Source organism: Tetrao urogallus (assembly GCF_951394365.1).
Source record: "Tetrao urogallus genome assembly, chromosome: 26".
In the NCBI taxonomy this organism is placed as follows: Eukaryota; Metazoa; Chordata; class Aves; order Galliformes; family Phasianidae; genus Tetrao; species Tetrao urogallus.
The window spans coordinates 4,687,600-4,704,610 of NC_136839.1; the positions used below are offsets into that span (position 1 = coordinate 4,687,600).

At 48.3% G+C, this 17,011-nt stretch overlaps 2 protein-coding genes and 1 pseudogene across 3 annotated transcripts in view; 1 reads left to right on the forward strand and 2 right to left on the reverse strand.

Annotated features, from left to right (window-relative positions):
* LOC306955858 (T cell receptor alpha chain MC.7.G5-like) overlaps window positions 1-17,011 on the forward strand; it is a gene marked incomplete at both ends in the record, with an annotated part of 212,385 nt that overhangs the window by 66,696 nt on the left and 128,678 nt on the right. The window lies entirely within an intron of this gene.
* Window positions 691-1,430, reverse strand: LOC306955697 (feather beta keratin-like; the record flags this gene model as incomplete). Its single annotated transcript, XM_079547051.1, has 2 exons — window positions 691-998; window positions 1,352-1,430. 2 exons carry the CDS (start codon window positions 1,428-1,430, stop codon window positions 691-693), a joined length of 387 nt encoding a protein of 128 aa, XP_079403177.1.
* LOC306955708 (feather beta keratin pseudogene) lies at window positions 5,122-6,948 on the reverse strand (annotated as a pseudogene). Its single transcript has 3 exons — window positions 6,944-6,948; window positions 5,791-5,863; window positions 5,122-5,448 (listed from the first exon to the last, which is right to left on the reverse strand). The product of its transcript is annotated as a feather beta keratin pseudogene (transcript).

Sequence of the window (17,011 nt, forward strand, 5' to 3'; positions counted from 1 at the left end):
TACTATAATATCGGAATACAAGATAACAGAATATATATAATATAATTGAAATTGAGATTAATAAATCAGACAAGATGAGAGAGAGAGTTCCCGGGACCGAGTCAAACCTGAACAGCTTGGAATGGCTAGGAAAGCACCCTCCAGCACCCACTGCAAGGCAGCAAGAGAGCGCCCCCCCACACCCGGAAGGGCCAGATCCCGTGACTTCTGTAATGTACAGGGATAGGTACCTGGAATTGGGGCATTGACGCTTTAATACCCTGTACACTACATCATGTTTTGATGTGGAATACTGAAACCCAAAAACAAAAAAACATAGAATGACAAATGTTTATAGAGGAAAATGAAGTCACACTGAGCAAAGGCTCCACAGTGCAGGATTCGCACAGACCCAAATCCGAGCTCATGCAAGGCTTGTTCCTGCCTTTTTGGAAGGGAACAGAATGGTACTGAGGAGCCTCATAGCCCATAGGAGATGAAGAGAGGGAAAAAAAAGAAAATGGAAATAAAGGGTTGAGTAGGGGACACCACAAAGAGACATGAGCCATGTTTTCAGAAAGCATGGCATTGCCTCTTGCTCTCAACATTTCCTAGAGCATCGGAGTAGGGTCAAGCAGGGGCTTGAAGATTCCTTCTTGATCCAGCATCGTGTTCGTGGTTCATGGACAAATTTCTCCGGGACCAGCAGCTTCAGCAGGGCGGGCACCTTCTGCCACAGGAGCGGCTGCCCAAGCCGGACAAGTCAAAGCCCCCCGAGGTGATGGGCACGCCCTCAGAGCTGAGGATGCTGCCAACAGCAGCGGAGGTGGAGGAGCCCACAACGGTGTTCTGCGGGAAGGAGCTGAGGATGGGTCCAGGCAGGGTCACCACCACGGGAGAGGGCTCAATGACAACATTAGAGCTCTGGCACTGCCTGACACAGGGCTCATTGCAGCTGCTGGCCAGAGGGGTCGGGCCGCAGGGCCGGCATGGCACGCACTGGGTGTAGCAGGACATGTCTTGGGACTGGAGGTGCACCTGGGAGAGAGGGATGGAAGGAATTAGAGCACAAGGATATGTGAGGGACGGCCAGGGCAGCCTCTCCCAAAGGAGACAAGGGAACTGCTACGGCTGGAGGATAAGGCTGAGAAAGGAGGTCACATCCCTCAGCATGCCAGGACCCCACGATTAGTTGTCTGACCCAGACAGACTCTCTTTGAGTGCACAAATCTACCGCCATGTCAGCAGTGTCACAAGCACTCCCTGAGCAGACATTATGACCTCTGTGGTCTCCCATGGCATGGAGAGCCACTATGTGATAGTATTTCTATTAGGCAAGAGGCAAGAGGAGAAGAGAGGGTTTCACACTTACCTGGTTCCCAGCAAGAGGCAGGCAAGAGAAGTGGAGGGGAGAGCTGGGAACTGGGCTGCCTTTTATATTGGTCCTTCATTGCTGCAGGTCCAGAGGCACAGTTGACAGAGGCACTAATTTTCTGACTAGGTAATCTTCAATGCAAGCTGTCCCTTCTCATTATGTGGGCTGGTTTTTGATTTGCTGCAGTGCTACCTGTTCATTTCCAGATTTATGACGTGCCCATTCTCTAATGAAGAATTCTTTAAGCGCTGTGATTTAAGGCTCAAAGATTCATAGTTGCAGAATTGCGTTGGTGAGGCTGATGCCTCAGCTCAAGTGGTGATCAGTCTGGAGGAGGCAAGTGAAGTCAATCTGGTTCAGTGCAGTGGGGCTGTTGTGATTTCATGATTTCTGTTATCGGCATTACATATCATAACATCATGTAGTGCACTGAGGGTTAAAGAGTTAATTGTGTAGTTCCAAGGATTGTTGATAGTTCCGTTACCTGTCTCATAACAACTGAAGCCAATGTGAGTCAGACATTTTATATTTGAGGTTGTTAGGATGTTACAGCTGTCAACATAAGCTGTGTTGGACACCACAGAGATCTTCACACATTTCACAGAATCACAGAATGGCCAGGGTTGGAAGGGACCTCAAGGATCATGAATCTCCAACCCCCCTGTCACATGCAGCACTACCAACCTGCACATTCAATACCAGAACAGGTTGCCCAGGGCCCCGTCCAGTCTGGCCTTGAAAACCTCCAGGGACGGGGCATCCACAGCCTCTCTGGGCAGCTGTTCCAGCACCTCACCACTCTCATAGTAAAGTTCCCCCTGACATCCAAACCTAAATCTTTCCCTTTTCCCACAAGTTTCCCTTGTCCTGCTGTTATCTACCCTCTCAAAGAGTTGACTCCCCTTCTGTTTATAGGTTCCCCATAAGAACTGAAAGCCTGCAATGAGGTCACCCCGCAGCCTTCTTTTCTCCAGGCTGAACAAGTCCAGCTCCCTCAGCCTGTCTTTGTAGTAGAGCTGCTCCAGTACCCTGATCATCTTTGTGGCTCCTCTGGACCCTCTCCAACAGCTCTCTGTCTTTCTTGTATTGGGGGCCCCACAGCTGGACACAGTGCTGCAGATGGGGCTGCAGAAGAGCGGAGTAGAGAGGGACAATCACCTCCCTGTCCCTGCTGGCCACCCCTCTTCTGGTGGAGCTCCGGATACCATTTGCTTTCCAAGCTGCAAGACCACGCTGCTGGCTCATGTGAAGTTTTCATTCATCAGGACCCCTAGGTCCTTCTCTGCAGGGCTGCCCTCAAGGACCTCTCCTTCCAGTCTGTATGGATGCCTGGGATTCCTCTGGCCCAAGTGCAAAACCTTGCACTTTATTGCGTTGAACCTCATTATGTTCACTCAGGCCCACCTTTCTGGATGGCATCCATTCCTTCCACTGTGCCAACTGCACCACTCAGCTTTGTGTAATCAGCAAACTTGCTGAGGGTGCACTGGATTCCATTGTCAATGTCATTGACAAAGATATTGAAGAGCACTGGTCCCAAGACAGAGCCCTGGGGAACGCAGCTCTTTACTGGCCTCCACCTGGACTTACAACCATTGATCACCACCCTCAGTTTGCTGTTTTTCAAGCAGTTTCTTATCCATCAAGTGGTCCACCCATCAAATCCATATCTCATATATATCTCTCCAATTTGGAGATAAGGAGGTGGTGAGGGACCATGTCAAAGGCCTTGCTCAAGTCCTGCTAAATGACATCGGTTGCCTTTCCTTTGTCCACCAATGCCATCACTCCATCATAGAAGGCCAACAGGTTGGTCAAGCATGACCTTCCCCTGATGAAGCCGTGCTGGCTGTCTCAGATCACACACTCATTCCTCATGTGATCAAGCATCCATCAAGCATCCAGGAGGATCTGTTCCATGGTCTTCCCAGGCACAGAGGTGAGACTCACTGGCCTGTAGTTCCCCGGGTTCTCCTTGCTCCCTTTCTTGTAAATGGGAGTGACGTGACCCTTCCTCCAGTCATCTTGGACCTCACCTGACAGCCACCACTTTTCAAATATGATGGAAAGTGTCTCAGCAACCACCTCAGCCCGCTCCTTCAGAACCCTGGGATGCAGCCATCTGGTCCTATAGACTTGTACACATTCAGTTGCATGAGGCAGTCTCGGACTTGCTCTGCCCTTACAGTGAGGGGGGATTTACTGCCCCAGTCCCCAGCTAGAGGTTTAGGGCTGCATGGCTCAGGGACATGAGAAACATTAGAATCCTGGCTTCCGTTGAAGACCGAGGCAAAGAACTCATTCAGTACCTCAACCTTCTCTTCAATCGTTGAAGCTAATTCTCCTTTTACATTTACCAAAGGAGGTACATTCATTTTGGCCTGTCTCTTCTGGCCAATGTATCTGTAGAATGTCTTCATATTGTTCTTCACATCCCTTGCCAAGTTCAGTTCTGCCTGCACCTTGCTTTCCTGATCCCACTTCTGCAAGTCTGGATGGCATCCCTATGTTCTTCCCAGGTGACACACCCTTGTTTCCAGAGCTTGTACGCACCTTTCTTTGCCCTCAGCGTGCCCAGCAGGTCCTTGCCAAGCCATTCTGGTTTCCTACTTCTTCTGCCTGCTTTCTTATTCAGAGAAATGGAGAGCTCTTGTGCTCTCAGAAAGGCATCCTTGAAGAGTAGCCAGCTCTCCTCAGCATCTTTGTCTTTAAGGACAGCATTCCAGGTCTTGGCCAACAATCCCTTGAACAGCTTGAAGTTTGCTCTTTCGAAGTTCAGAGTTCTGACCCCACTCTTTGCTAGGCCCACATTCCTCAAGATCACAAATTTGACTAGGGCATGGTCACTGCAACCCAACCTTAACACCTTTAATGATCTCTTCCACATTGGTGAGCAGCAGTTCTACTTCATCTCCTGCTTCCCCTGTGCCGCACTAATGACAGCAGTGGAGCTCTGTTCCTAAGGACCAGCAGAGTATCTTGCACCCATGTCATCCCTCACAGTCGTTGCTTTTCCTGTAAGCAAAGCAGAGTTGTGTTATCCTTTTTCAGGAACTTAGAGGGTAGTTGTGGGCAGAAGCACCACAAGGCAAAGGCCGATAGCCACTAGTTCTGCCATAGACAGGGGTATCTTCTTCATCTGCAGGGGACAGTGACCAAGAAAGCAGCCTCTGCAGTGTATCACATCATGCCATTCTTCTGAGAATGGAGAAGGATCTCCTTAACCTCTCATCTTATACCTCCCAGGAGCAGAGCCATTCTCCCTGGGTAGTTCTGGGGGCCATACACAGTGGAAATAAACATCAAACGCTCAAATGAGATGCAGAAATCTTTAATGAATGTTTACAGAGGAAAATGAAATCACCCTCAGAGGAGGCTTCACAGTGCAGGATTTGCCTGATCCCATGTTTAAGTTCAAAGACTGAGTTCATGCAAGACATACGCCTTGTTTTCCAGCACTGGATGAGATCGTTCTGGGGAACCTCACATATCAGAGGGGCACAGGGGAAAAAAAAAAAAAAAAAAAAAAAAAAAGTAGAGAGAGAAAGAAAAAAGGGAGAAAGATGTAGGTAGGTGGGGAGAGGAATGGAAGCAGAGGATCAGGCATCAGCCAGCTTTACTGGAAGCCCAGGCATGCCTCTTCCTGCCAGTACTTCCTAGAGTAGCTGAGGATGGTCAGGGATTCTGAATGCAGGGGCTTGAAGATTCCTTCTTGATCCAGCACCATGTTCGTGGCTCATGGAAGAATTTCTTCGGGACCAGTGGCTTCAGTAGGGCGGGCACCTTCTGCCACAGGAGCGGCTGCCCAAGCCGGACAAGTCAAAGCCCCCCGAGGTGATGGGCACGCCCTCAGAGCTGAGGATGCTGCCAACAGCAGCGGAGGTGGAGGAGCCCACAACGGTGTTCTGCGGGAAGGAGCTGAGGATGGGTCCAGGCAGGGTCACCACCACGGGAAAGGGCTCAATGACAACATTAGAGCTCTGGCACTGCCTGACACAGGGCTCATTGCAGCTGCTGGCCAGAGGGGTTGGGCCGCAGGGCCGGCATGGCACACACTGGGTGTAGCAGGACATGTCTTGGGACTGGAGGTGCACCTGGGAGAGAGGGATAGAATGTAGAAGGAAATGAGAATATGTGAGGGGCAGCCTGGATAGCCTCTCACAAAGGAGCCAAGGAAACTGCTAAGGATGGAGAAGGTGGCTTGGGACAGCAGGTCACATCCCTTCATTGTGCCATGGCTCTACAAAGAGCAGTGTGACCCAGGGAGACTCTCACAGGCTGTATAAATCTAAAGCCGTGTGAGCTGTTCCAATCATTCTCTATGCGCACCTTATCCTGTCCATGGTCTCCCATAGCAAGAACCTCCACTATCTGATTGACTCTTGAGGCATAATCTGACTTTGCAAGAGGAGGAGGAGAGAGGGCTTCACACTTACCTGGTTCCCAATGAGAAGGAGACAAGAGAAGAGGATGGCAGAGCTGGGATCTGGGCTGCCTTTTATACTGGTCCTTCATTGCTACAAGCCAAGAAGCATCACTGGAACAGGCAATAATTTTATGACAAGCACACAGTGAATGCGAGCCATCCCTGCTGAGTTTTGGTTTACTGTGCTGCTTTTTCATTTCCAGATTTTTCCTGTGTCCATTCTCCAATGAAGGATTCTTTGAAGTGCTGCAATGAAAGGCCCAAAGATTTGTAGGGCAGGATTGCACTGGTGAGGCAGATGACTCAGCTTTAGTGCTGGATGGGTCCAGAGCAGGCAAGTGACATCAACCTTGTTCTCTGCAGTGGAGCTCTTTGGAGTGTCATTCTCAGGATAAGCTCCTGAGAGCACCAGCTGGATACCCAAGGCTTACTGTACATGAGGATGTGCCTCGTCCTTCTCTTTATCTGCTTCCTCAGCTCACTCTGATGGCCATTTGATTTGACTTTCCACCGTGTGAGTTTTCTGCTGGGATTTAACCCTATGCCATGTAGCACTGTCCTCTAGAAAACTGTTTTTGACAGTTTCATTTTGTGCATTCTCTGTGCAATCTGCCAGTTCACAAAAAAATGTCACAGATTCATAGAATAATTTGTGTGTGAAGAGTCCTGAAAGATCGTCTAGTTCCAACAACTTCTACAAACAGGAATTCTTTCCATTGTATGTAGGTGGCTGGACTGGATGACCTCAGAGGTCTTTCCCAACCTTGGTGATATTCCATGATTCTATAACTAAGGATTTATTCCTCAGCTTTAAGAGATCCACCCTCCAGTGCCTAGGGGGCTGATGGAGTGCAAAATTGTTCTCCAAGGCCATCTCTGTGCAGGTTTATAGTCCACATAGGGATAAACTCAAGGATGCAGCAAAGTGGAAGCCTCTTTTTCTCCATCCCAACTCACTCCAATGGTCTCATGTGATCAAAAGTCCAGGTAGGTGGGCTGGACTGCTGGGTTTCAGTTCTCTTTCTCATTCAGCTGTCATCTGGAGGAATTGTTGGACCTATGTACACAGAATTGGCCTGACCATGTGCACATGCCCAATAAGTCCCAAGGCCCATTTTTTTCCCTCTGTGTACTGATGTCAGGAGCTGTTGCAGCCTGGGTACCTCATCGTCTGAAGAGATCTAGGGAAGGCTGGAGTGTTTGTGTTTAGCTGATTAGTGCCAGCAGTCCGGATCTACTATTTCTCTGAAGCCTCCCATCAATTCCCAGCACCCATCCGCTTCCTTAAGACCTTCCTGTTTCCTGACCCAGGGGGAAAGAAGTTTTGTCATGTGTTTATGATTGTTTGGTTATTGTCATAACATCATGCAGTGCAGCACAGGGTCACTCCCAGTTTAAACAGGAGATAATGCTCCAGTTCCATAGATCGTGAATAGTTTCAGGTACCTGCTTCTTAGAAGAACTACGTACTACATACCCCAGAAGGCTTTGGTTTTTTGTGTTTCTGTTTTCCGTTCAGATGGAAAAGATAACAACCATCCACAAATCACTTGCCCCCTTTTCAGTCATCTCATCTCTGTTGCATGTGCCATCTCGTCACAGCATCAGAGTAAGGCCTTTGGCTTTTTATTTGATTTATTACCTACAATTCTAAGTATATTGTATTATATTGTACTGCAGTGTGATATCTTGTGTTCTGATATCTTATTTGGTAAACTAGGTTGTTTCTACACAGATTGTTCCCACTGCTTTGTTTTTCATCCCATCTCTCTGCCCTTTTCCCCCTTTTCCCTTTTTCTCTTTACCAGGGTGTGGGTCTGCGTGGACCCCTGCCTCACTAGTAACAGAACCGGGCCGAAGTAGCATGTAAACAGTTGGCACTGTGCTTCTCAGGTGCTCAGCTGTACTTCAAGCAACAACACAAGACAAGGAAGGCACAGCAGGTGCCATGGCAAAAAGGCCATAAAGAGAGGCAGTCAGGATGGTTGAGGCTGGAAGATGGTGACATCCTGGAACAGGAAAGAGGCCCTTGTTTTAGTCACAGACATGCAGCTTCAGAAGAGGCACAGCCCCCTGGGCACTGGGGACAACAAGCAATCCATTGCAGTGGCTCATCAGAAGTGGCTGAACTCAAACCCTATGACTACAGGAAGAAGAAAAGGTGTGTGAGAATTAAGGAGACATCTCCCTTGGATAGTGGATTCTCCAATTTGCTGAAGTCTTGTGTTTGTTTTCCTTGGCAGGGATTACCACCTGGGATGCTGCAGAGGGACTCCCAGGGCTTGTCTGCATATCAGTGTTACCATCCCATGCAGCTCTTCCATGTGAGCCTGCTTCCAGACAGCGGTGACTTTAACCACCCCATTCTGCCTCAGGGGCAGAATGGCTGGACACCAGGAATTCTGGAGATTTCTGAAATCAAAGGGAGACAACATTTATAATCCAGATAGCTGATGGAGTGATTAAGAGAAACTGTTTATTGGAACTCTTCCTCACAAACAAGGAGAAACTCTTGAATATGGTATGAAGAAAGGACAGCCTTCACTGCAGTGACCATGAGTCTGTGCATCTTAAGATCCTGAGAGGACTGACCAAGGGCAGAATTGCAATCATGAGCTTCAAAAGAGTCATCTCAGGCTCCTTAGGAAGACATGTGGCAGAAGATGGAAACTGCCCTGGAGGGGAAAATGCTGGAGAGCTGGCTAATCTTTGAAGGCAGCCTCCTCAAAGCACAAGACAAGCCCAATCCATATCCAAGCGTATTTAAGAGACACCAGCATGCAGTCACACGGAGCTCCTCTCTGAGCTGAAGAGAAAAAAAATGAAATAAAATTTAAAAAGAGAAAATACACAAAAAGTGGCAGGCTAACTGTGAGTAACCCTGAGACTGCTGCCCGTGCAAAGATGCAGTAAGGAACACACAGCTCAGCCTGAGTTACTTAACAGGGAAGAAGAGTGAGAAAAGCGTCTGTAAGTCCATTCTTGCAGCAAAAAGAAAGCTAAGGAGATTGTATGTGCTTGGCAACATGAGAAGAGGGAAACAGTGAGAAGAAAATGCCTAACATAATTTACCCTTCTTTTTCCTCCATTTTCATAACAAGTCATCTAGACAGACCTACAAGGCCCCTGAATTTCATTCATAGAATCCATGGGAATTGATATATTTAACCCTGTGAAGGAACAAAACGTTATGGAGAATATAATCCAGTTGGACATACTTGTGCCCTTGAGATGAGATGCCAAGCCTCCAACAGTTTTTGTTGATAGATGTAGTGATGCTGCTCTCCTTCGCTATCAGGGGTCATGACGCTTGGGTGATGGCAGCCATCACTAGGAAAGAACAACATGCATCAAAAAAATCTTTAGAAAGACTGAGAAAGGGAATTCAGGGAAGTCTGGCCAATTGTACTTCATTCACTCCTTGATCAGGTGTGTGCCTTGGAGCAGATGTCTCTAGATGCCATTACATGACATCCGAAAGACAGCGAGGTGGTTTGGAGCAGCCCGGGGCGGAGCTGGCGGCGGCGGCAGGGAGGAGGCGGCGCGGGCGGAGCAGAGCCGGGGCTGGCGGGGGCAGCGCGGCGCGGGCGGCGGAGCGGCGGGATGCGGCAGTGCCGGGCCGCGGGGCTGGCGGGGCTGGCCGCGGTGCTGCTGGGTGCGCGGGGCTGACGCCAGCGGGGCCGGACTGCGGGGCTGCGGGGGGACGGGTCGCGAACGCCTCTGTACGATTGGCATCTTTCTGACCTCGTGCACCTCTCTCTCCTCCTGCATGAAATTTCTGTGGAAGAAAATGGATTTTCTGAGTTTGCTGCTGCTTCTCTTCTCGGCAGCGGCTGTGAGCAGAGCTCAGGTGCAGCAGGAGCCGGCGGCAGAGACCAGAGAGGGCACAGGCGTCAACATCACCTGCTCACACCCCAACATACAGTCCAACGAGATCATCTACTGGTACCGTCAGCTCCCGGGCCGAGGACCCGCATTAATCGTCAGCGCCGTTAAAGGCTTCAAGCAGGTGCCGGACCCGGAGGGGCAGCTGTGGGTGTCGGCAGACCGCCGCTCCAGCGTCCTGCAGCTCGCCCGGCCCCGGCTCGGGGACGCGGCGCTGTATTACTGCGTGTTGCTAGCACGGGGAGACGAGCCGGGGCTGCGGCCGGGCACGAACCGCTTGGGGCGGGGCGGGGGCACAGTGCCGTCCGGGCCCGCAGGGGGCGCTGCCTGCATGGCCGCCAAACTCCATCCTGACCGGGGTGCGCCGCCCTGAGTTCTCGACAGAAACGAGCGCTGCACCCATAGCAGCCACTGACTGAGGCCAGTTTGAGTCAGACAGTTATGTCCGAAGTGAGTAGGACAGCACAACTGATAGTACTTGCTGTGTTTGACAGCAGAGGGACATCCACACTATTTTATTCCAACTTCCATCTTCACATTCTTCCCCTCTGTCACAGTGATGAGAGCAGGTGGAGCTCTGTTCTTGGGAGCCTGCAGGGCGGTTTGCCTCCGTAGCCTCCCACACACTCCTAGTTTTTCCTGTGAGTACAGCAATGTCTTTGTTCTCTCTTTGCTGGATGTGTGAGGGTCGTTGTTGGAAGAAACACGGCAAGGCAAAGGCCAGTGAGCACATCTAGTGCCCAAGAGAGGAGCCTCTTCAGGATGTCACAACTTCCCACTCTTCTGGGAACTGAGACTGGTTTTCTTAAACACTCATCTTACAGCCAATCTCCCTGAGCATCTCTGGAGGCCATACACAGTGGGAATCACAGAATCATAGAATTGCTTGGTTAGAAAAGACCCTCAAATCATCATGTCCAACTGCAACCTAATCACACTACCCTAGTTCTACTAACTAACTAACTAGCTACCCTAACAATCCTCCACTAAATCATGTTCCACATCCAGATGGTCTTTCAGGGATGGTGACTCAATCACCTCCCTGGGGAACCAATCCCAGTGCATAAAAACTCTTTCTGTAAAAAAATTCTTCCAGCCTAAACCTTCCTGGCACAACTCAAGGCCATTTCCCCTCATCCTGTCACCGGTGAGAAGAGACCAACCCACAGTGGAGCAGAGGCTCCACAGATCAGGATTCGCTTGATTTCCTGATGGAATTCATGCAGGACATGTGCCTGCCTTTCCAGCAGAGGTTGGTTTGGTTCTGGGGATCTTCAGAGTTCAGAAGAGAGTAGGAGAAAAATAAAAAAAATAAAAAAAAATAAAAAAAAAACAAGCAAATAAATTGGAGAAAAACAGTAGAAAGAGGTAGGTGGAGGAATAGAAAGCTGAGACACGAACCAGGCTTTCCAAAAGCCCAGACTTCCCTTTCCATCCAGTCCTGATCCAGGTCTATAAATATCTGAGGTGTGGGGGGCAGAGTGGCGATGCCAGACTGTTTTCAGCAGTGTGTAGAGACAGGACAAGGGGGAACAGCCAGAAAATGCAGCATAGGATGCTCCACATAAAAACTTCCTTAGGTGAAGTGATGGAGCACTGGAACAGGCTGCCCAGGGAAGTCATGCAGTCTCCTTCTCTGGAGATGTTCAAGACCCACCTGGACACCGACTTGTGCGACCCGGTGTAGGGAACTGCTTTGGCAGGGGGTTGGACCTGATGATCTTCGCAGGTCCCTTCCTACCCCTACAATTCTGTGATTCTGTGATTTCCTAGAGCAGCTGAGGGTGATCAAGTATTCTAAAAGCAGGGTCTTGAAGATTCCTTCTTGATCCAGCACCATATTTGCTGTTTATGGAAGAATTTCTCCGGGACCAGCGGCTTCAGCAGGGCGGGCACCTTCTGCCACAGGAGCGGCTGCCCAAGCCGGACAAGTCAAAGCCCCCCGAGGTGATGGGCACGCCCTCAGAGCTGAGGATGCTGCCAACAGCAGCGGAGGTGGAGGAGCCCACAACGGTGTTCTGCGGGAAGGAGCTGAGGATGGGTCCAAGCAGGGTCACCACCACGGGAGAGGGCTCAATGGCAATGGTGGAGTTCTGGCACTGCCTGACACAGGGCTCATTGCAGCTGCTGGTCAGAGGGGTCTGGATGTATGGCCAGAATGGCAGGCAATTTGGTTAGTCCAGACAGTTTGTAGGTGTATCAAAAAGAGATCTTTGTGGGAAATATATATATATAAATATAGATAGATAGATAGATAGATAGATAGATAGATAGATAGATACTGTAAAGAGAAGTGAGAGTAAGAGTGAGTAGAAGAGAGAAATTGTAGACATGCGGCATTTTGTTGTAGAAACCAAGGTAGCCTCTTCCTGTGTCTTTGCATAGCAAGCCAAAGATGTTTAGCTACTCCTAGAAGAACAACAGCTCGAAGATTGTTCTTTCCATTGCCATGTTGTGAGATCCTGAGGGTCTTTGCAACAATGTCCATCATCTTTACTGAGGAGACAGTGTAGGCCCAGGGGGTGACTGGCACTCCCTGGCAGCTGAGGATGCTGCCAGCAGCAGTGGAGGTGCAGGATCCCAGAACAGTGCCTGTGGGAAGAAACTGAGAATTGTGTCAGGCAGGATCAACACTGCAGATGAGAGCTTGATAGCAGTGGTGGAGTTCTGGTACTGCTTGACACTGGGATCTTTTGAGCTGCAGTTCAGAGGTTTTGGGCTGCAGGGTTGGCATGGCAGGCACTGGTCTCAGCACACTTCTTGATGTCAGAGATGCAGTTAGGAGAGCAGAGCTGGAGGAAGCAGGAGATGGATGAGGACCACTTTGGCACCACACCATGAGGGAACAAAGGCACATGTAGTGCCAGGACCCAAAAAGTACCACTAGGTCCTAAATAGCTACCACTAAGACCCTAGATTGGCACAGGTCCAGCCTCTCTCCATGCCAGATCTCCCAGTTTTCTTCAAGACAAGCAGTCCCAAGATTTGGCACGGAACAAAGCTGATAGCAGTTGTGAGGTCCATTGAACTGAGATGTCCATTGAGCTGAAAACTCCTTATGGAGAATGAGGGGTACAAGGTGGGGCCTCACACTCACCATATTGCCTACAAGGAGGTAAGAATAGGGGATGAGAGAGAAAGGAGCTGGCTACCCTTTTCAATGGGCCTAATCTGCCCCATACGAAGAGGCATCCTTTGTAGCTGTGATTATTTTCTGACAAGTCCCTCTTGAATACGTAACTTTGTAACTAATGATGGGGGCTGTTGTCACAGTTTCATGTGTGACAGGGAAAGGGATTTCCTTTCTCCCCTCTTTCAGAGAGAAGGAAATAGAAAGACCCGATTAAGATAAGGAGAGATAACAAGTTTACTATGAGCAGTAAAAATATGAAAGAGAGTTACGATTAATAACTCAAATGAGAGAGAGAGAGAGAGAAAGGCTGTGACCATGCTGTTGGAACCCAGAATGCTCTCAACTCAGACTCAGAGATCACGTAGGGAACAGTGGAGGTTCATGGGATAGTAGTTTCCTTGGAGTGTCAGAACTCAATTGAACTGCTTGAGAGCACAGGAACAGAAGTACAGCTCTGCACTGCACTGTGCCTCCGCACCCAGTATCCTTCTGCACGATGATACGGAGCACTGATAAAACCAGTACATCTGTGCACTGGCTTCCTACACTGCTGTATTATATATTATGCCATTCCCATTCCCCAGTAAAGGCATCTTTTGAATGGCAGGAAAAGTAGCCCAAGCATTCCAAGAATGTCCAGGCAACACCTGTAATCGTGGTATTTTTACTAAGACAAAAAAGAAGAGAAATGGAAGCAACTGAGCCAGCAGAGCGCCTTCTGATTATCTTTTCTCAAGAAGTCAGTTAATTAGCCTTGAATTTCCTCACCTCTCTTAATGAGATCCCAAAATAATCAGTACACCCTTGGTGTAAAACACACGGTATCTAGGCTTGCTTTCTGCCACAAGTGAAGGTATTTTGAGAAAAACTCACAGACCTGTTTCCTCACAAAAAGAAAGAAGGAAAGAAACCACAGGAAGGAAAGAAACACACAAAGGAAAGAAACCTTTGTGTTGTAGAAACACAAAGGATGTGGAAAAGATGGAAGTAAGTTCTTCTCAGAAGTGCACAGTGATCGGATGATAATCATACCATTTAGAGCCATGTAAGTTCAGATGAGCTATTGGAAACTCTTTTTCTTTCTTCTAACCCTGAAAATCCTTAGGCAGTGCAGTAGGTGGTCCAGGAATTGTCTCCAGTCTTGGAAATGTCCAAGATATTCTGGTCATATTGCTGTCAATCCTCATCTAATGAAATCTCCAAGTTTAGAATCTGAATGAACCAATTCTACTAGTCCTGCCCAACTCAAATAATTCTAAGATTCAGTGGGAAGGAAGAAGAGTAAGAACAGTTGCATTTTCTATATTTGTTAAAGGCTGGAAAGAAGAAGTGGACAAACAGAGATTACAACAGGTTTATGTGTGGAAGGGATTTTTTTTTTTTAATTTCTTCCCAATGATCTTTTAAGAAAGCAGACTTTGAGATGGGATGAGATAGCTCTGCAGTATTTTTTTCTAACATATAGTTCAGAGTATGTTTTTATTCTTCTTCTTTTTAACATTATTATTCTCTTACAGAGATTTGATGAAGTCCTTTAGAGACTCTACAGCCCTTGTTGGAGCCTAGTTCCTCACTTCAGTTGCACATTGGCCCGCTCCAACCAACCACGGACAGACACCTGGGGCTGCTTTACTGCAGGGTTCCTTGCCTCTTTCTGGGGACCTGGCGAAATTATACTGTTGCCAGGTGATGGAGGAAGGAAAAGGGAGAGGTGGTATAAATATGGGGGGGACATCTGTTCCCATAAGAAAAGCTACAATTTCCAAATAACTGGAGTCCTGAGGAGTGGGTAAGTGGGGCAAAACATCAGAAACTCTACAGTGTCCATTAGGCAAGTACTAAAGAGCAGATATTTATTGCAACGGATGGGAGGACTCCACTGGAAGCTCAGATCAGGAACACAGCCTCCCTGGCATGGGTGCTCCAGAGTCACCACATCTCCAAGCTGTGAAGATTTAGGCTGAGGAAGAGACACGTATAACAGCTGAAGGAGGGAGGACCCCAACACCAGCCATGCTAAGGACAAGCATATTCTCCTCCTCAATTTATTCTTTTGGTCTCTTTGCCAAGTCGTTTCCTGCAGCTCTGCAGCTTTGTTCTCTTAGGGCTCTTGGTGGAGATGTGTGTTTTTCTGAGGCTCTCTGACACGTGCAGAAGGATCAGTCTCAGCACGCACCTCAGATATCTCATCCTCACTGCCTGAAGCAATCACTGACTTTAGCTGATGACATGTTTCTTCTCTCCTGGAGACTCTTTCCCTATCAAATTCTCTCCTCCAAAAACTGCTCTTGAATTATTGGGAAAAAAAATGCTGGGAAGCATTAGATCATGCCTTGCTTTTTCCACCAGTTTTCTCATGATGCTGTTAATGCTAGAAAAGAAAATATGAGGCAGAGAAGACCATCTCAATCATCTCAGACCTCCTTCCAGTCCTTCTCTCTTACCAAACATTCTTGTCCCTTTGCCTGTCCACACTGATCTGTGTGGGCCCAGTGTTTCACATATCATTGCAGAAGCCTTTTTCTGTTCTTCAAATATAATTTTTTTGGCTCGGCAAGATACTCACAGACGACAGCTCAAATTGGATGCAGGAGCCTCTCATCCCACTTTGGTGTTCTGCCAGCCTCTGTTTTGTCTGACACAAGTAATAGAGCATGCACTGAATGCTCATTTCCTTCTGCATGCCAGCACTAGCAGAGCTTTCTTTTCCCTCCCTTCCTTGAGATTAGGTCCATTTGAGGGGCAATGGAAGGGGTACCCAGCTCTCTCCTGGCAGTGCTGCTTCCTCTGAGCGCTCATAGATCTGCAGAGAATCCTCTTACAGGAGGGGCTGAATTCAGGGGCTTGAGAGGAAAGACAAGGTGATAAAAGAGATCACACCCTGAAACTCTCCTCTACACCCTGGAATTCTCCTCCCTGGAGACAAGACCATTTTTACCAAGAGGGCATGTGGTCCATTTTGAGTTGTATGCTGTTCTGCGCAGCAGGGACTGGAAGAGATCAGAGACTTGCTTCAGCCTGGCAGAACCATGCAAAATTCATCCTTGTCCTCTGACTTTTCCCAACTCCCAGCAGGCTGGACCTTGCCTGGGAGGGCATTTCTAGAGAACATAATGGTGCTGGTACATCACTTCAGCAAGAATTCTATTCCTCAGGCTCCACCTAAAATCCCCAAGTAGAGAGTAGGTGGTGCAAGTTTTCTTGTGCATTTGCCAAGCCCCTGTGGAAATGCTCCCCCACTCTGCTCCGTTCAGGTTGGCCTCATGTTGTGGTTTTGTGGTTTGTTATCAGTATTCCGCATCATAGCATCATGTAGCCTGCTGGGAGCTAAAGATTCAATGCTGCAGTTCTGTTCTCAGAAGAGAAGAGCAAATTGCAGCTCCCAGAAGACTTTATTATTCTTTTTCCATTTTCCATTCAGAGGGAAAGACAAAACTGATTGGGAGTCACGAGACTGTTCTGCTTTTGCCCACCTTGGCTCTGTGTGCTCCCTGGCTGTCTCACCTACAACATTAGAGTAAGGCCCTTGCTCTCAGACACCCTCTTTCATTTATGTGATTTATTATCTTCGATTCCAATGACACTGGATTATATTGCATTATCTCACAATTCACTATCTTTTTTAGCAAGTTAATTTTTTCCTTAGGTTGTGACCACTGCTTTTTCTTATCTAGGCCCATTTCCCTACCACCCCTTGCCCCCTTCCCCTTTTCCCAGGGCATGGGACCGTGGCTCATCTTGTCCCTCTGTCACTGGACTAGGCCAGACCAGGCCAAACCACGGCATTTTTTGGATGCACTGGAGGGGAAATGAAACCAAACTTTTTAACCAACCACACACAAGAGATTTATTAGAGTGCCATATGGAGAACCACAGCTCTTCATTAGAGAGCTCTGATGCTCTGACCTTCACAGAAAGACGAGACTGTAGGCAGTGGTCTGCCAAGTTTGGGCACTGCACCAAATTTTATTATTATCATTATTATTATTATTATGGGCACCATGACAAGTATGAAACTGTTCTTTAGTTTAGAAGGGTTGCATGAGGGATTAAATGCCATTATGGTCAGAATTATAATTCTTAGAATGTACTGGTTTCTTATTAAGTCTGACGTTCTCTGTTCTGCAGTTATATATATACATAAAACAAATGAGAAGCACTGGTGGAGACACCCATCTGTACCCGTATGCAATGTGAATAGTTTGAGCACTGA